The following is a 21,633-nucleotide window of genomic DNA, read 5'->3' on the forward strand; positions in this document are numbered from 1 at the left end:
CATGTAGGACGTGTGTTAACACGGACCTGTAATGTGTGTTGGACGTGTGTTAACACGGACCTGTAGTGTGTAGGTCGTGTGTTTACCTGGACCTGTAATGTGTGTAGGACGTGTGGGTTTTTTTGTTTTTTTTTCCGAGTTCACAGATGGGTTCTATTCCAGACGGGCTTCAGCTACTACAAAAGTATGAAATTTCTGACGTTTTAGATACATACATGTAGGACGTGTGTTAACACGGACCTGTAATGTGTGTTGGACGTGCGTTAACACGGACCTGTAGTGTGTGTTGGACGTGTGTTAACACGGACCTGTAGTGTGTAGGTCGTGTGTTTACCTGGACCTGTAGTGTGTAGGACTTGTATTTACCTGGACCTGTAATGTGTGTAGGACATGTATTAACACGGACCTGTAATGTGTGTTGGACATGTGCTTATCTGGACCTGTAATGTGTGTAGGACGTGTGTTAACACGGACCTGTAATGTGTGTAGGACGTGTGTTAACACGGACCTATAATGTGTGTTGGGCATGTGCTTATCTGGACCTGTAATGTGTGTAGGACGTGTGTTAACACGGACCTATAATGTGCGTAGGACGTGTGTTAACACGGACCTATAATGTGTGTAGGACGTGTGTTAACACGGACCTGTAGTGTGTAGGACATGTGTTAACACGGAAATGTAATGTGTGTAGGACGTGTGTTAACACGGATCTGTAATGTGTGTAGGACGTGTGTTAACACGGACCTGTAGTGTAGGACGTGTTAACACGGACCTATAATGTGTGTAGGACATGTGTTAACACGGAAATGTAATGTATGTTGGACGTGTGATAACACCGAAATGTAATGTATGTTGGACGTGTGCTAACACGGACCTGTAATGTGTGTTGTACGTGTGTTAACACGGACCTGTAATGTGTGTAGGACGTGTGTTAACACGGACATGTAATGTGTGTAGGACGTGTGTTAACACGGACCTGTAATGTGTGTAGGACGTGTGTTAACACGGACCTGTAGTGTAGGACGTGTTAACACGGACCTATAATGTGTGTAGGACGTGTGTTAACACGGATCTGTAATGTGTAGGACGTGTTTTAACACGGATCTGTAATGTGTAGGACGTATGTTAACACGGACCTATAATGTGTGTAGGACGTGTGTTAACACGGACATGTAATGTGTAGGACGTGTGTTAACACGGACCTGAAGTGTGTGAAGGACGTATGATAACCTTGATTTGTAGGTTTTGTTTTTGTTGGAAGTGTATTATTTAGAACCTGTGAGATGTGAACGATCTGGATGAGAGGGTTGTGTAGGTTTTACGGTAGCAAAGACTTGTATAAGGTGTGTGGGATGTTGGTTTACCAGTATTTCTACAATGCATTTTACACATAATGAGTACCCAAAACACAGAAAATGAATATCAGTGCTTTTAATATACAGACAAATAAACACCACCTGACAGTTTTCATATAGAATTAACATTTAATATTTTGTTTTTAATTCTTACTGTCTGCTGTATTTTGTTGTGGTGTTTTTGGTTCTTCTCAAAAACAAAATCTTTTCCCCGAAGAGCAGCTAAAATAACTCTGCCCTCTCTTGAATACTGACATTGGCATCAAGTCTTTTTATTCATGAGGATACACCATACATGAAACTTCAAATACGATAACTGTCTTGTTTGTCTTGGTTTCGAGAAAGAGGTGATTAAATCCTACGTCTATCTGGAAAGACAAACAAATTCTGAATTTCGACGTCTGAAATTTCGAACAAATTGCCTTCTATTCGAATGTGCCATCTTTGACTATACTAAAAATATACAACCCCTTCTGATCTCTAGCTCTCCGGCGATAGAAAGCTATGCACATTGCAGAGCTGCTCGCGGAGACCATGCCGTGCGATCGTGACCACCAGGAGTCAGTAAATCAGTACAGCTTTAATTTTCTCTGTCCTCCCTATTGCAGTAACTACCGCACTCTTATCTTTTCTTCCTGACCAACCATCTCAAATAGATTGTACTATTTCCACTAACGTTTCTCTGTCTGATATAACTATCGGACCGTCCTGGACTGACCTTAATGGTGGTTCTTTCCCAGATATTTGTACATTGATTTTACAACCCTCTCTGAGCCATACTTGTGAAGATCACAGTCGTCTTTGGCCATAGCTTCCGCTCTTTTTCTGTTGTCCAGCTGTTGCTGTGGAACACGAAGATATTTAATCCGTCTCTATTAAGTTTCTTTGCCTAGAGATTTCATCTTTTTATCCACGACTGCAATCTCTGTTTAAGCTGTGTCTATGGTCAATAACTCGACAAAATAAATCGAAAGCAAAGTGAACCACAACGTACGAGTGCGTCCAAAATTTGAATGCTGCATGGCAGTGAACAATAGGCCTAGTTTTCATTTCTGTTCAATAACATTTCGGCGTTCTTGACTTTCGTATTCGGGACAATCGGGGATATTGGTGTCTCCTAAAGTATTTTCAATGCCCCGCAGAGGATAGCTTGTGAGCTTTCAGCTATCTAGCTCCAAGGACCACTGAGCAAAACCTAGCAACAAGTAGACTAGCTTAGTGATATTAATACTCTTCACTGAAGGAACGCTCGAGGCGTTCTTTATCTCCGTCTTTAGAATATCTAGCCCTTCAAGTCCTCCGTAGTGGTGAAATCTTGAGACCTTATTGGTCTCCATACTAGTGGTATTCCGGCACATTTAATCAATAGGATGTCGGAACTAGAGTGGTGTGCTCGTCGTTTGATCTGTCAGGAATACTTACGTCTTGTACACATAAACCGGGACCTCGATAATCTCATAGAATTATCAAGGTCCGTTTCTACTAATTGGCTTACGGCATATTTCCTTGCTGGCGGTTTGATTGGTTTGGGGTTATATAGTTTCATTACAAGTAAATCCAAATTAATGACATGTCCCCGTGGTGTAAACATGATAATATTGATGATATTCCTGAATATAGAGTTACTTTTGAACAAGCCATACCATTTTATAAAGTTAATCAATATGTTAAAACTCAATACATCATTGTGAAGCTAGCCTTCACGATTTGAAAGCTTAACCTTTACATCAGAATAGAACAGCATGAAACTGCATGCCTGAATATTACATTTACGTTGTCTATAATACATAACCTTCAATGGTTGAATTCTGTTTATCGACGTAAAACACTTTCCCGTACACAAAGAGTATAGATTCCGTGTTACCTGCATAAATGATATAGAATTGATTAATAAATGATTCTACGATATAGCATCAGCAGTTTTTATGAACAAAGTTATATTACATCAGTACTTTGTATATCAAAAGTCATAATTGTATTAGTCCTTTTTCTACCACAATACCCTGTGTTATTCAACTCTCAGACCATCAGTTAATCATTACAGCTGTTGATTAACAATCTGTTTATACCACACGTGGTATAAACTCTGTAAGCATTTCGATTGGCTAACACGGTGAACTTTGACCCAAGCTGCAGTTGTTATTGACGTCATCAATAATCTAATGACGTCACATCACCGGGTCCCGGACGTCACCGGTACACTTTATTTGCATACGCGAAATTATACTTGGCCACGTTTCCCTTTGATTCAAGCCGACATTATTGTGGTAGAAACAGGTCACACGACTCGAAATTGTTGGATATGGAATTTATTTCACACTCGTAAGTTATTTTTTAAAAGTTGCAAAAAACACTCGCTAAAGCTCGTGTCTTTTGTAACTTTTAAAAAATAACTTACGAGTGTGAAATAAATTCCATATCCAACAACCACTCGTTGTGTAACCTCTATGTATATCATACGTAAAATCACAGTAGTGATGTTTATATAAAGAATCATAATTATATTACCGTTGTGTATATATGTAGTCATAATTATATCACCGTTGTGTATATATGTAGTCATTATTATATCACCGTTGTGTATATATGTAGTCATAATTATATTACCGTTGTGTATATATGTAGTCATAATTATATTACCGTTGTGTATATATGTAGTCATAATTATATCACCGTTGTGTATATATGTAGTCATAATTATATCACCGTTGTGTATATATGTAGTCATAATTATATCACCGTTGTGTATATATGTAGTCATAATTATATTACCGTTGTGTATATATGTAGTCATAATTATATTACCGTTATGTATATCTGAAATAATTATTACATCACCGTTGTGTATATCTGAAATAATTATTACATCACCGTTTTTTTTTATATCTGTAATCATTATTACCTCACCGTTATGCATATCTGTAATCATTCTTACATCACCGTTGTGTATATCTGTTAGTGTTGCCTTCACATTGAACTTGACGAATTTAACTTAATGCATTTTATAAGCCTTCATATGTAATTCCGTGTTCCTACCGTCAAACCATTTCTCACCCTGCTTTGTATTAAAACAGATAGTTTAGTTATTGTTATGTACAATCTTAGTTTTTGTTTACAATCGGTATAAATGATTGTTGTGTACAATCTTGGTTTTTGTTTACAGCCGGTACAAATGATTTTTTGTACAATCTTAGTTTTTGTTTACAGCAGGTACAAATGATTGTTGTGAAGGATCCGTTGATGCTGGTCTACTTTTCTGTAAAAACACTTTCCTTATCGATTCGATGATAGCTAATGTTTATAAAAAAACAAACCCACATGGAAGTTTTACATAAAAACGGGATATCTATGTAGGAGATACAGTACTAAATATAAACACAAACACTTAATAATATATCTACCGGTGTTTGTTCTTTTCCTTTAACCACATCAATAGGTATGTTAACGATGGTACAAAGGAAATGGATGAATTTCCGGCGATTGTAAGAAACGACAACAAGAACACGGAATAGATCAATACTATCAATTTCATATCGATTAAATCAAAACAAAATCAAAATAACATAAGTCTTTAAAGGCAAACACGGTACAGTAAACGTCATGAAGAACCGTCGGCGGTGACCACTGCCTATGCAAGTTAGCCATCGATCGTAGATGGTTCTGTGTTTCCGCTACGTAGATCGGTGATGCGAGATCAGTTTGAGGAGTTCACAATATAGACCAAGAGCACGTGCTCCTGGGCGGGATATGACCATAGCAATTTTATCTTCGTTACCCAATCCTTAATAATTATTAATCATAACGACGAAATTCCGCTATTGCCTCACTCAATATATCATATGATTGCCTGTTCTGTTTGTTTTAATCAATGGAATGGGTATGATGATGGGTCTAATTGAAAGCAGGCAGTGAACATAATGTATCTGATATGCCTTACTTCATACGGCGTGCGTATTCACGAGCGCTGTTTGAAAGGTCTCTCTCGAAGGGTCCCTCTGACACTCAACGCAAGGCTATATTCATCATTAGTACCAGAGTTAGGAATCCAATATCTAATTACAAATGAATAGACTCAGCATTAACAGTGTGTTCTGATTTATTCCCCGCGATAGGTTGTAGACACTCTAGTTCATGTACAAGTTGAAACATGCCCTCAAAAACATTCAAATGTGCTTGTGTTCTGTATACTGGACAATTTTAGCAGGAACACAACTTCGGTGTGATATCTACTAGTGAAGTACGGCACCAGGTGCACATGGACATGTTACATCAGATATCATGATTACAGAAAAACATGACGCCTAACAATCGAGTTGTTGAATCTCGGTTTTGTTAAGGTGGATATGAAGAGAGCACACATACACATGGCGCGTGAGGATACGAACAGCCAGCTACAATACGGGGATTTTGATTGATTACGTTATAAATGAAAACATTCAGTGTTGTGAGGTGCAGTGGGAAGCATGCTGTTCTCACGAGGCAGAGAGGATGGAATACGGAACACCAATTACAACAGATGGTAAACTAATTGACACAGATCGCTTTTCGATTAGCCAAGATAAGATTTATTAGAATTCATTTACTTTAAACTGGACGCTGGCGATAAGTTAATCGATACTCTAAGTTAACGGTTATTTTAATATAGCTACCGGACATTCCAAAACAAAGAACATTTTCCAATAAGTACTCAAAAAATCCTAACTATACAGACGGCAAGGTTTAACATAACTCTTTAACGTTTAATTACACTTGTTGATCAATAAGTAGTTATTAGGCTGGGTCTATTCCTGGAATACCGAGTTGTCGTTTAGGCATTTGACAGATGTGTGTTTTTATTAACGTCACCGTGAGTGCTTGCTTTTGTTAACGCATACATCTATGTATATATAGGCCTGCAACAACCGCGTCATTTGGAGTTCGTCTGACCGTATAAAAGAGAGCACGGATACCATGCAGTTCTGGGGAAGAGGACCATACTGTAGCGACATTGACTCGTAGTCGATCCCGTGACAAAGATTATTCGGTCGTCAGCACCAGCTCCCAAAGATCAATAGCAGAGAGAAAATACATGCAGTACTGGTAGATCTGATCCCCCAAAACCGTATGCTGGATTAGCCAGCCAACCTCCACTCAAAGGAACAAGTTGTTTTTATGCCAGAAATGTTTGTGAGTGTATTACAAACTTGAACCACAGGCATTGAACGGACGAAACGCACTGAGGATGAAAAGAACTATTTTGTTCAATCACGGACTGTTCAATGTTTGACAGACAAAGTCAAACCAGAGTGTGTACCTCAAACGTGCGATGTGTTGAAGGGACCTCCACGGAGAAATGCTTCAAAAGAATGTCAAATATCTAATGATATTTGTAATTTAGGGAATTACTGATGAACAAAACGAAGAGGTTGGGCTAAATTTGCTGTAACTGCGCTTTATTGATTGTAGTGATTTGAACCGAGGAAAATCTCGGCATTATGAACTACCGATACAGGATTCCGTACCTAACAGAGTTGTGTGATGATGAAGGGTCAGTCTATTTAGACTAGGTTCGGCGATGACCAGTGGGCGATGATACTGTGGATACGTTATGCAGCCAGTGTCTTATCTCTCGCTTTAGGTATGTATAACATGATATTGGAGTTGCAGACTATGTATTTGGAATGTTTTTTACTATCTTAACATACATGTAATGAAAAACGGTTTATCAATAGGCAGAACATAATTGTAGCATTACATGTATGCATTAATATAATTTGAAGAGGAATGTAGAAGTATTCTCGTATTTAGACAAATAAACTTAGTGAAACAGGTATTGTAGAACGTTGTTTAAAACGTAGCATTCCGGAAAATATCTTTTTGTAGCCAGAACGCACAGATAGCACGTGGAAATATATATATAGATTACAAACGTATTATCATCGCTAAACTTTCACATCGTTTAAAGTTATGTTTATATTGAAAACAAAATTCATTGTTCTGTGATTGTTTATTTTTTTCTTTTTTCTTTGTTTGTTTTGGTTTTGTCTTTGTTTTTCTGTTTTTTGAAAAACCATTCAATCCTTTGAAGTTTGATGCTTGATATTATTAAGATATAATACCAATGGTCAGAGTTGCCCGAAACAATTTATCATAAAACACGCATTATTATTAGGTATTAGGTAATTTAGTGAGAATTCATCAGGCTGGTACTTAGTTCAGATACTATATATATATTATATATTTCCCAATTACTTAGTTCAGGTACTATACATATATTATATATTTCACAAATACACCTATACTAATGAGTTGTGCGAAACACTTGTTGTTCATCAATGACCGCAGGTAATGTTGAAAAACGTTTTCTTATTTATTTATTAAATAAATTTAAGTACAATTTTCACCTGAGGCCTATATCGTAGGCAGCATCTGCTCAGGTTGATATATGGTAGTACAATACGTGTATACCAATTGTTCTTGTGTATACACATTGTTTTTGTGTGTGTACTCATTGCTCTTTTGTAAGAAATGTATATAAATCACGAAGTGAATGCAAACATTCCTGTAGCAGCTCAGCGTCTCTGTTCTGTTAATGATCTGTGATTGTTCCCCAAGATCAGAACTATGCATTCAGTTCAAGTCAAAGTCATTACTTTACATCAAACAAAATTAACATTCCAGTATGTACTTATGCTTGTGTCTATATAAAAACAAACCATAAAACGTTATATATCTAAATATTGATCCGTATATAATTCCACATAATACTGTATATAAATATCAGCACAACTTGATACTCGATAAAAATATCATGACTCAGTTTTTTTTGTTTCTCTCTTTCTTTTTTTTTTTTTTTTTGAAGAATCGTTTTACATTTTTTCACAGTAGGGAAGACATCATTGCTGTATATGTTGTCTGGCTGAATCGTCTGTTCATCATCAGTACAATAATTCTTGCCTGCTTTAATTGACAATCCTTAAAAATTAAGTGTTTGAAAATGAATGCTATGTTATTAATTTATATCAAAATAAAAGAACCGTGTATTAAAACACAATAATCAATGGATTTTGGTGGTTTGCAGATTACATATCTAAAATTTAGTACGGAAAGGAACATTTCAGCGATGAAAATAATTTTTAAGATTAACATCATCGACCTCTATCAGTTATGCTTCACTCACTCTCAGCCGTACTTTTCTGTTTTGCTGCGAGACTGATCATATTCAAGAGCACATGGGAACTCTTTCAACTTCATCTTGTACTGATACTTCGTCGTTTGAAGTAATATTTACCTTGTGGATAACATTTGCTCTAAATAATTTGAAATCAACAACAATACTGCCTCATTAACACTATCTGAATGTTTATTTTTATTTATCTATTACTACTCTTCTATCTTTATATAGTAACACGTGCTTTTTGTACTATACCGTTTTATTCTTCATTTCTCCAAAATAGTAACATTATAATTTCCCACAATTACAGAGAGCACAATAGAATTTCACAAAACAATATAGTTTGAAAAGGATGTACCTAATATCGAAAAGAATTTGGTAACAGACAATAAGTAATACATTTTTCTAATATACCCATATTGACTATTAAAAAGTTAAATGATGATATTTTCATGTACAGCCACTCTAATGAAATTTAGACTTGTGATTTCCGCTCCTCTATGCTACACTGTCTACCTCTCGTACAATAAATAAAAAAAACACACACACACGAGCACACGTTCGTTAAACTATAAATTCGTTGCGAAGTCCTTGGTGGCGACGCTATTTTGTGTGCTGTTTCTATCGACCATAGAAATACCTCGGGAACGTTGCGTAAGTATGTATACTTCCGAGTAATGAAATGTCCCCGAAACTTTCATAGGCGGCGCGCTGAGCGGCTGAGCTCAACAATGATCATGCTGAGATGACCTCCTGTGGGGAGTTGTCAGATCTTGTATTGCAGTGTATCGTAGAGGAGCGGAAATCACAAATCTGATTTTAATTTGATTGATGTACAGTGGACCCTGTTAACCCCTCCTTTTGACTAGATTAGCATGTCTTAGTTGATATGAAGGGACCTGTTTCCAAAGATACGATTTACGTGAAACGGATACAACAGAAGACGGATATCCTTACCTAGAACCTGGTCTTAGCCTTCTTGTCGTTTTATAATGGCCTTCATTAATATATCCATATTATGACCTTGTTCTATCGATTTTGATAATTGTCTCTGAAAGCCTTTATGCTAAATTATATGCTTCATTGTACCATTCTCTTGGTTAAATTTGTGAATTACCCAAGTGATAACAATCCTTCAGACGTCGAAAATACACTGCTATTTTCGAAATTAGTTAAGATTGTTGCCATTGCGTGTAAGCGGTTCCGTAGGTTGTCACCAGATATAAAAAAAATATGTCCTTCTCTATCGTTTTTAAAACACAGGCATTCAAATCGAGTAACCATCTCCATAACCTTCAAGAGTATATACTTATAATTTGTCCTCCGCATTTTATTATTCCTAATTTTTAAAAGAAACAACTACATTGTTGTTGAAATACATTTTTTTTATCTGTGAAGGCGTAACTTCGCTTATGAAGAGAGCTTGGTTTTTAACTATAGGATAAGTCAGCGATAAGTGGTTGTTTTAAGAGTCTAGCCTTAGGCCATATCTCCCAAGAGAAATCAAAACAGTCTTATCTAAAATACTAAAATACGAAACATTCTCGGAAACTTTCCACAAACATGTTTTATTATAGTTTATTTATAAACTGTTAAAATATCGGAAATCTATATATATCTATTTCCATCTGACACCCTTGCAGTGTACGTGCTAGAAGGAGTGTTTCCAGCTTCAATGCAAATACACATTGAGAGATATATCCCCAGACCAAACCTTCGTCAGCCTCAAGCCAGAGCAGATCCCTCACTACGTAGAATCTGTGTTGCGTTTTGGTTAGTGATACAGTCATTCGGATTCTGACAAGGCGCTACAAACATTGTAGTAATGACAACCAATCAGTTATCTCCGTGGAGTTTTTATATAAAACATTCTATATATCATGGTAGAACATTGATCGATATATCTATGTTTCATCCTCCCCTGCACACACATATATATACAACATAGGATAGCATCACCATAACTTGTGAATTGTCTACATAGACACATACATTTTTGCCGTGTGGTCGAAGTGGATCTCCGATAACAAATCATATTAGATGGGTTCTAACCACGTTTTGTAGAAGATATCAAGCACTTGATTTGATTCCGTTGGTCTCATTTTAAAACATCAATGCATTGTTTAAATTCGATAATGTCTCTTTTAGTAAAGTGTAGTCTATGTTAACATAGAATTATTGGGATCGTCGATCGATCACATAGGCCAGTGATTCATATCCAAGGCTCGGCGACTTCCATGCGTTTGCCGCTTTATTTGGTCCTACTGTTTGGAGTTATGGCGATTTGGAGAGGTATTTTATTACAGAACTAAAGATTTATCGGTTAAGTAACTCATTTTAGTCCAGAAATATCCAAGTATAAAACTTCATGTAATTAAAGAAGACGCCACTAGCAATTACCATTGATCAAATGAGTGTTCTACTAAGAAGTGCCTTTTTACAGAGATTATCTTAGAGCATGCGCAACTAGGAAATTATGGTTTCCGGTGACAGATGACTTATATACGGTTTTGGAATCAGTATCGACCGCATAATAATTCATTTCCGATTACATTTCTTAGAAAAATAGCTTTAATTATACCGTCAAATATGTACAAGTCTGCTACTTTATTGACCCCTATTACAAACACTCTCAACATACTGGTACACATGTGCAGTTCGATATATGCACGACTGCTACGTTATAACCATCCCTTCCTGCGATTTGTGGATGCTAATTGATTTTTACAGCAAACATATGCTATGATGCCTCGCAGACAAAACAGTAAATGCGTATGACATTTTCCCGTCATAAGAGTCATGTTTGGAGGCAAACTATGATTGCAGGTTTCCGTTATCACATCAGCATATTAATGATTTTATTAAGCCATTCTTTGTCAATACGATATTAAGTCTTTACACTGATACTGTACATTGTTTTCGACATAATAAACAAACAGTAATATATAAAAGCTAAATGCATAAATAAATCAGGTTAGTCCAAAAATATGACATTTTAGTCTTACACAAAATGCAAGAAACATCCATTTTCAAAATAGCCGCAAAATGGACCATTTTTTGAAACTGTTCTAAAAACAAATCTACTAACATAAGAAGTCTGAGATTTTGACACATTTTCTTAGATACAGGTTGTTTTTTTGTTTGTTTTTTGTTAAACATGTACATAACAAACACGTTTTTATGCAAGATCGAAACGAGACTTAACCGTGACTGAAACTTTAGAGGAGCAGATCCTAAAGCAACGACAGAAATATATTTTAGTTTCATGCTGGTATTAAAGAACAACAGAATTGTACACTAAATGAAAGCGCATCGCGCATTCTTGAAAAGTTTGCAATTAAGTTTTTCTTCCATATCAGCATGAAGCTATTTTTTTCCTATCGATGCTTAGTATTAATTTCTTTATTACAACTAAATATATATATATATATATATATATATATAAATCCATTAATTCAATAATTCAATTACGGATCATATTTTGATAAATCAATGCGTCCAAATATCGGTTCCTTTGACTCTTCTGTGATGTACGGGAAGTCAAAGACAGCTGATTTGCATCATTTTCAGTCTCGGGAAAGTTCACTCACGAGAGATCTCATCACGTTTGAACAAAAAATATGCAGTTGTGAAACTAGGAAGACGTTGGCATCTAAAGGATATAGATTCTTATTGCTAGACGCCGATTTATGAGTAGCCAGTGAAATAACCGGAGGCCAACACGTAAAGCGGAATATCTACGTGACAAGTCTTTTGTTTAGATCGTGCGATATGATCATTAGTGAAATGCATTGTATAACGGGTATGCCGTATACATTTATGTGTCAGTGGAAGTAAGGGTACTGCCGGGGAGCATATTGCATGATCACCAGGTATGAACATTCTGTAGGCTTAAAAGTCGGACGTATACCTCCTACATACAGTGTATGCGCAGACGACGTTTTGCTTTGATGACGTAAGCCTAGTTCAATCCGCAGTTAAACCTTTGAAAATATAAAATTGATTAAATCATAAAATAACCCGTTGCTGGCTCAATGATTTATTTGTCTGCTTAATTAAGTGTTTTCAAATAATCTGAACTATTTTCACTAAATTCCGGTTTGGGATGGCAATTTTGAAAGTTTCTAATTCAGTTTTGCTGTAAAACTTTGCATTGTTCAATACAATGAAAATAATAAACAACAAAATGGGAAAAAATTACAAATATTAGGTCAGGACAAAAACAGCACACTGACCCCACATTTTGATATCAGTTTTAGGAAGAAAACCATTGCAAAAATGGTGACAATTAGGGTATTTAAGACTTAAAAATTTAGGGGTAGGGATGACATAAACTGCTGTACTAAAATAAATGAGCTAGATTAATTTAACTTCTTAATTTAAAAAGAATATGCTAGTTTTGTCAATTCTAAGAACAATCATGCATATCTAATAACACACTTTTAAGATATTGCTTTGATATTCTTCTTAATTTAAAAAGAATATGCTAGTTTTGTCAATTCTAAGAGCAATTATGCATATCTAATAACACATTTTTAAGATATTGCTTTGATATTTTGTGTGTATGGTGAAAGATAGAGGCTGGAGCCTGATGTCCAGGCTTATATGGAATCGTTTAAACTAAGTTTGGTGGACAAGATATCTAAGTCATCAGCAAAATGGACTCTGCTCCTTAGCTCAATGGAATACTTGAAGAAGTTGAAGAACTGCTGCAATGCTTTTATTGATCTGTGACGATCGAACTGTCCATTGAAATTTGACTTTTTATTCACTTCATGAGTGTCTGGATCAATATAAAGCTAACTTTCTTCAATACGGATTGATAGAAGTAGTAAAATCCCATTTAGATAGATGTAAGCATGAAAAGCAAGCTGTGCAGTTTACAACTCTGCTTTTTGAAACATTTTTTCAGCAATCACAAAGACTCGAAAGACAACGGTCTCTTCACACCAGTTCCCGTAGATAAATGGAAGACAATAGATCTCTCTAGTCCGATGTGTGCATTGAACCAAAAACAATAGTTCAATGGTCTAATGAATATAAATAAGTAAAAAAAAACTACTACTGGAATTTGAAAATCTATCAAATATTTATATTATTATCATTAATCATTTTTTCTATAAATCAAGATGTTTCAGTAGGTATATCATTCTTGATGATCTTCTTAATGTTATCATTTTCTTGTTCGAGCGTTAGAGGAAGTGGAAGCCATTATTAGAGGTTTTTTTTGTTATCATTATTAATTTCCATTTAGTATCTTTAAAATACATTATACAGTATAGTTTGTTTCTCTTTTTTCAACAAATGTATGTTTGTGAGTGTGTTCTTGTGTGTGTGTGTTTTTTTTTGTTTTTTTTTTTGGGGGGGGGGGTGTCGTATGTGTTCAAAGGTGAAAGTGTTTGTAGAGCAAGTTAGACTGATTGTGATGGAATGTTTTTGTTAAATGATGATGATGATGATGATGATGATGATGATGATGATGGTGGTGGTGATGATGATGATGGTAAAATTTAATCATACTCAATGAATTATGTCACGAATTTGGTTTTGATTATTCCATCTTGTTACTTTATGGAATGGTTTTGTCACCCAAATTTAAATATAACTGTTTAATGTTGTTAACGAAGATGGTAGGAACGGCATTGAAGTTTTACATAGAAACTTGTAAATGATGATTAATGAGAACAATGATGATAATATAAGATTGTTGATTAATTCAATGTTGATGATGATTCATATGCAAATGATGGCCAATGAAGATTAGGATGAAGATGTGAAAATGAAAAGTGCACTACAAATCATATCCATGATAGACAATTATTTTGAAAGATATGTAAAGAAAGGCTACAAAGCCAAATATATTGCTATGCAGTGATTTGGTAATTTCATCTTGGGCGTCTGTTTAGTAGTATAATTTAGTTGATATCCATATATTTGCCGTTCGCCTGAAATGTAACCTACCGTTACAGAATAACTAAGGCCGATATGGAGAGAGCAGGGTGGTGTTGAGAGTTTTAATGAAACATTAGAGAAGCACTGACTAGGAACTTAACCATAAAATAAAACTGTATGATGATTCCACAAGTCAGTAAAACCAATTCCATTATAATTTTAATGATATGTTTCCTCTTTCGACATCATTTTTCTATATAGGACTACATGATATGCTTTGTCTGTTTTTATGTTATAGATACCAGGTGGTTGTGTACGACCTATCTACAATCACACACATGTTTTAGTCTCTCATTAGATGGAATCTGCGGCACCATCCACAGTTCAGACAGTTTATTGCTTGTCTTAACTCATGCAATACCACAACAGACTTTACTGGTATCAGTTCAGTTTTCATTAAATCTGTAAACGAAATGTATGCTAATATATCAACAATACATGTTACACACTGAAAGTTTAATTTATAAAGAAATGTTCGAGAATGAAGCACGGATCGTTATCTTCATTGTCTAGACATCTGAGTACCGCTGAGGAAATAAGGTCGCCGCGTTCTAGACATTTTGGCAGGGTATTTCCGCTGGCATTTTCGCAATTTTCTCAAATGCTAAAGTTGCCTTACATAATTGACGACAAATGTGACAATGGCATGCCATCTGTACCTATTAAGTGTATATACAACTATAGTTTGGGAACTATTTTTGCGAGCAATGGCGTTCCTTTAATTCTAATGTGTCTTTGTTTTCCATTTGTACTGTTTGTCTTGTATTTTATCTCGATGATTCACCTCCGGACACTTTGAGTTGATAATTTCTTGACTCTTAGTTATCCGTCGTGTTTTCTTAATATCCTTTCTTCTAAAAAAGTAGTTAGTTTGTACTTTTAGATGATATAATGTGTCTTCTCATAATCACATATACTCGAATTGGTTCTACCTATTTTCAAGCAATGTTGAACACCTCCCCCCCCCCCCCCCCCCCCCCCCTCCCACATATATATCATTTTGTCGTATATTAACCTCAGTAGTACATGTAAAATAGAAGTCACCCTCCGCTTATCGTATGGGTTGAATCAGTAAATCATCCCATATATCATTATCTTCTGTACACCGATAAATGTATCCCTGATGGTTGACACTATAGTATTTTTCCCGATTTCAAGGCACCGAGATATCATTTCTTCTGCTCACTTGTTTGCTTTTCCTTCGTGAAGATCATCTGCCATTATTGGTTGATGATACTTTTTTTTTGTCTTGATGTGTACACATTATGGTATTCTACGACATAAATGTTCGTTGTGTAGTAAATACTGTTTCATGGTAGAAACGGAATCAACAAAATACAGCTAACAAATTTTGTTCTAAAAAAGGACGATTAAAATGGCATATTTCAAAATATATAAAACCCATGAATTCTGAAAATCAGGCAATCTCAATAGCTTGAAACCACAATTAGAGTATGTACGATTGTTCAGTAAACCAAAAATAGTACATATTCTGTTCTGTTTTGAAACTTTACAACAATACTCAAACAACGTACATGTACCTGTATATTTATAATAATCACACTGGATAGCCCGAATGGAAATACAAAGGGGATCACAATGTGAAAAGTAATTACCTTGAATAATGGCTGACTTTCACTTTTTTAATCCCACCTCATATTAAGCTAATATAAAGTCTTCAAATTGAGAATCCGGAGAGTGATAGAGCAACTGTTATGTACACAAACGGGTACATATTTGGTCAATATTCGACCCTGATGTCGAAGGACGCAAAACATTTACCTGTATCACCCAAAATGACACTATGCAACGTAATCTCGTTCGTCCGTCAGGAGTCGACATCTGATATCTTGATAAACACCATTGCACTACAACCAGCATTATAACCCAAAATACCATTATATTACCAACCACCATTGCACTACAACCAGCATTATAACCCAAAATACCATTATATTACCAACCACCATTGCACTACAACCAGCATTATAACCCAAAATACTATTATATTACCAACCACCATTGCACTACAACCAGCATTATAACCTCAAACACTATTGTAATACCAGCCACCATTGCACTACAACTAGCATTATAGCCTAATTAAGGTACCATTATATTACCAGCCACCATTGCACTACAACCAGCATTATAACCTCAAACACTATTGTAATACCAGCCACAATTGCACTACAGCCAGCATTATAACCTAATTAAGGTACCAATTATATTACCCACCAGCATTATAACCCAAAATACCATTGTAATAACAACAACCATTTCAAATTCAACTTCACCACCGGTCCCCTTCATGAGTCTACCAAAACCCTTTAACCACATACCCTATTCTAAGCCAAGATACTGTTGTAACACGAATTCACTTGTAACCGCAATCACTGTTTTAACATTATCCATCATCGTATTACACTTCCGGGTGTAGGTACAGTCAATTGTAATACAGACGCACAAAAATAACAGCATTTTCACGTACAAGTACAACAGAACCGACATAAATTGTGTGAGTCGTACATTGCAGACTTTTATCAAAACTCTGCCATTCAAGTACATAGCAACCACACATCGATCGAGCCATTTAGTTGTATACCTTTTCAGGACGTCACAGAAAAAGAATATAATAGACACATTTAAGCATAGCCTTTTCCTTAGTTTAAAATAACAATGACATGGTTATTTTTGTCCAGTGTCGATTTTCATGAGTGTAGTTTTTAACGCGGTAATTGGTATACTTTTTTTTTATAATTTTTTTATTTTCAAAGACATTTCATTTTGGATTACAAGGCAATAAACATCACATTCACACACTTCACATTCACACACATATATACTGAAGAAAACCAAACTGTCAATTAATGGGTTTTTTTCATTGTATTATGTATTATGGAATAAATTTAGTATATATGAAATTGTCAAAAGTCAATTGATCTATAATATTGAGTATAGTTAATTGATTAAATGACATAATAGTCACTATATTGCTAAAGAACTTTTAAGTACATATAAGTTGTCCAAAATATTAATGCCATATATAAAGTTATATGTATATCCAAATTACTATATAATATCAACAGTAACATGTAACATAAACACTGTACGTAATATTGCACAATCAAGAAACATACATATCTCTTTCATATATAGTTTTCCTTTTTTAAATTATAACTTTTTTATGTGTGTGCATACATAACTCACAAACATATACACCTTTACATCCATTCACCATACATACCAGGATAATACAGTAGACAAACATTGAAGAGATAAAAATTAACTGTATTAAATTGAAATAGTAACACTAAATATTGTAGGAGACAGAGACACACACAAAATAGAAAGAGAACAATAAAGAGAGAAAGAGAGAGAGAGAGAGAGAAAGGGTGTAGGTAGGAAAGAAAAGGAAGTTAGAGGTCCCATAGCTAAAATATCCGAAATATATTCAAAATTCCTTGTATAATTTGAGTATTAATAAAACATTACATTTTCGAACAATAGGCAAAGGTCAGAGCATGCGATAGCATTAACAATAAAAAACATGTAAGATGGGCATACAGTATTAATAATATTATTTGTACTACGTATACTGTTACATTTCAACAATGGCTTTCCATTTCCTCCAATTAATTTCAAATTTCCTTTTCATGTATTCATTTTTGCTGCTGATGATATATTTCTGAACAATGAAGTGGTCTTTAATGGCATTGATAAGAGCATTCAGACTCAAAGATTTATGTAGACATCTACTTTTATAGATGTAGTGTTTTATAATTACTAAAATTTCGTTATCAACCATATTTGCTTGAGATGATAGTATACCAAAAAGAAAAGATTCTTTATTTATAAAAATAGGAATGAGGAAAATGTCACATAAAGTTTCTAATCGCTGTAGTAGTTCCTGCACTTCTGTGCATTCCCATAGACAATGGACAATAGTTTCTCTTTCCATGTTACAGAGTGTACATAAAGGACTAGGGTATATGTTTATTTTAAAAAGAAAAGTGTTAGTTACTAGAATATGATGTAAAATTCTAACTTGAAACCATTGCAATTTAGAACTTTTCGTGATAGTAAATGGAAGTTTAAGTATTTTAACCCATTTTTCACGATTAAACTCAAAGTCAAATTCTTCATTCCATTTTCTTACCCCATTTGGTGTTGAAGGTGCTATAATGATGCAGTTATAAAAGTCTTTAGATCCCTTTTTACTCTTATAAAATATTTCTATGTTTGATGGTAAAAATGGTAAGTCTGGTCTTTCTATCATAAACTCAAATCTTCTAAGAAAATGCTTTACAGCTGTGACTAGACCATGATATTGTAGAAAATTTGTATTTATTCTATAGTTTTGACGGAATTCATTAAGGGAATAAAAAGTCATATCACAAATATTTTTTACAAGGTCATTTATAGTATAAACAGTGGCTTTAAACCAGTGTGGATAGAAAACAAATTTATTCCCTATTTGGATGTCATTGTTATACCAAAGTGGTGTTTTTAATATAGAATCTTGGCGTATCACCCTCATATAATTTGAGTTATTCAATCTAACCCAACATTTGAAGATTTCCTTCCAAAATTTATTTTTACAATTAGAAACACATGTACTAATATATTCCTTGCCACAATTTTGTAATTTTTTTATATCAACAGTCAAATTTAAAAGTACATTCCATTTCCCTGATGACTGAAAAACTCTCCTGACCCAACTTAGCTTAAGGGAATCGATAAATGCATGCAGATCAACCATTTTCAAACCTCCATCTACATAATCTTGAATAACAACATCCTTTTTTATTTTATGAGGTTTACCACCCCACAAAAAGTTGAATAATATAGAATTCAGTTTAGTAATATATTTTTCAGGTGGACTTGGTAGGGTAATAAATAGATAATTAAATTGAGAGATTAGTAAGGATTTGATTATGTTAATTTTACCAAGCGGTGTAAAGTTCCTCCTACTCCATATATTGATTAGAGATTTAAGTTTCACCAACTTTTTGTCAAAATTCATTCTAGGGATTTCACCAAGATCCACAGAAAAGTCTATTCCTAAAAAAGTGAATTTGTCTTTTCCCCAAATCAGATTCAGTTCGGGTAAAAAAGTTTCCTGACTGTATTTTTTACTGCCAATCCATATTACCTGAGTTTTATTAGTATTAATATTAAGCCCTGAAATATTGACAAAACTATTTAATTCAGTAATTGATTCTTTTAAAGACATCTCTGAACCATCTAGAATTAATCCTGTGTCATCTGCAGATTGTACATTCAGAATATCTATATTTTGGAGTTGTATTCCCTTGATGTTTCTATTGTTTCTTATTCGTGCTGCTAAAACCTCAACACAAAGGATGAAGATATATGGGGCAATGGGATCCCCTTGACGACAACCACGCTGTATGCTAATTGATGAAGAAATATTACCACCCTGATTAATTGAAGAAAAAACATTATTATGAAGAATATTAACCCAATTCCTTATATCTGTCCCAAAGTTAAAATATTCTAATACGTTATTGATAAAATTCCATGAAACTGAATCGAATGCTTTTTCAAAATCTATCATAAGTAACATACCTGGGATGTTGAGATCCTCTGCATAGTGCATTATATCATATACTGTACGAATGTTTTCCCCAATGTAGCGCCCCGCTAAAAATCCTGTCTGATCTTCATTAATGAGCTTTCCTAAAACTGATTTTATTCGATGGGATATAATTCCAGAAGCTATTTTATACGTGATATTTAGGAGTGAAATGGGTCTCCAGTTTTTCAAAAAATGACGTGACTTATCTCCCTTAGGAATACAAGTTATAACTCCTTGTCTTTGTGTGATTGACAGTTGACCTACTGAAAAACTATAATTAATTGAACGAACAACAAAATCACCCAGGTAATACCAGAATACCTTAAAAAATTCAGCTGTAAAACCGTCAGATCCTGGACTCTTATTATTTTTCATATTTTTTAAAACATGGCCAGCTTCATTCAAAGATATTTTACCTTCCAAACCATTTGCATCATACTCGCTTAGCTTTGGAACACCACAGCCTTCAAGAAACACATCAAGATTAACATCATCAACTTCTCTAAATCTATATAATTCCTCATAAAATAATCGCACTTCATTTAATATTTCATCCTGATTAGTAATTACAACATTATCTTCCTTCTGTATCTTCGGAATGAATAATTGGTATACTTATGATGGCTATATTCTGTAGTTGGGATTGTAAATGAACGAGTATATAGACTTTATAGGCTAGTATATTACATGTATCGTAAAGCTGTAGCATTGTTGGAATCGAGTGGTGACTAGATTGTCTGGTTTAGAACTGACGTTAAGATCAGACACACAAACACTCACATAAAATCTCAAATTATCTAAGTAAACTACCTTTTAAGGTCAAATACATACACATACTTTCTTTAACAGAAGCATTTTCAGTTGATCTGTGTTAATTATGGTCGAACATTTCGTCTAGGAAATTAAAAAGTATTAGCAAGCGAACAAGGAACAGGCATTTGCGAAGTCTGTGTTTCTGTGATATATAAGAGGGCCGGCGGGCTCGATTAGAAATCCAAACAGTCGGCCTCAGCAGGACATCTACTTTAAACAGTAGCAACATATACTGTAAACCAGCTCCTCCGATCGCTAAGATCGATTGGTAATCAAATACTGTGGTCTTACTGAGGAGGTCATTTCATCCACAGCGCAATTACAGAATTGCACTGAAATAGAATTCCAGTCAATCCGCGTAGAAGTATAGTGAGTTACAGTATAAATTAACATTTATACATGTTAATGTATAATTATTTTATAACACATCGGATGTGAATTACGCAAAATTGAATTTTAAAAAGATAAGACAAATCAAAGGATAAATTAAAATGGAGTAAATTAGGGGGAAAAGATAATTAAAAATAAATAGATAAATGAATAATGAAAATAATCAATAAATAAATAAAGAAAATGACACGTAAAAAAGGTAATTTGGTCAGGTGATGTCACGTTCTATAAATGAGAAACGTTCAGGCAACAATAACAGCGATGGGATAGAACAGCAAATTACGACTCATCACCTGTATGCCAAGCAATGAAAATGGCAACATTTATAGTGAATTATAGAACAGGATATTCATGGAATTATAAGGTAT

The 21,633-nt window shown here is 34.6% G+C and overlaps 1 protein-coding gene across 1 annotated transcript in view; it reads left to right on the plus strand.

Annotated features, from left to right (window-relative positions):
* The first annotated feature begins 5,452 nt into the window (after nt 1-5,452).
* LOC117324358 overlaps nt 5,453-21,633 on the plus strand; it is a 34,049-nt gene continuing 17,868 nt past the window's right edge. The window contains exons 1-2 of the mRNA XM_033880169.1: nt 5,453-5,874; nt 6,246-6,972. Coding sequence (XP_033736060.1) covers nt 6,924-6,972 — 49 coding nt within the window. The 5' untranslated portion in view covers nt 5,453-5,874; nt 6,246-6,923. The remainder of the gene's footprint in view (nt 5,875-6,245; nt 6,973-21,633) is intronic.

Source organism: Pecten maximus, chromosome 3, assembly GCF_902652985.1.
Source record: "Pecten maximus chromosome 3, xPecMax1.1, whole genome shotgun sequence".
Classification (NCBI taxonomy): domain Eukaryota; kingdom Metazoa; phylum Mollusca; class Bivalvia; order Pectinida; family Pectinidae; genus Pecten; species Pecten maximus.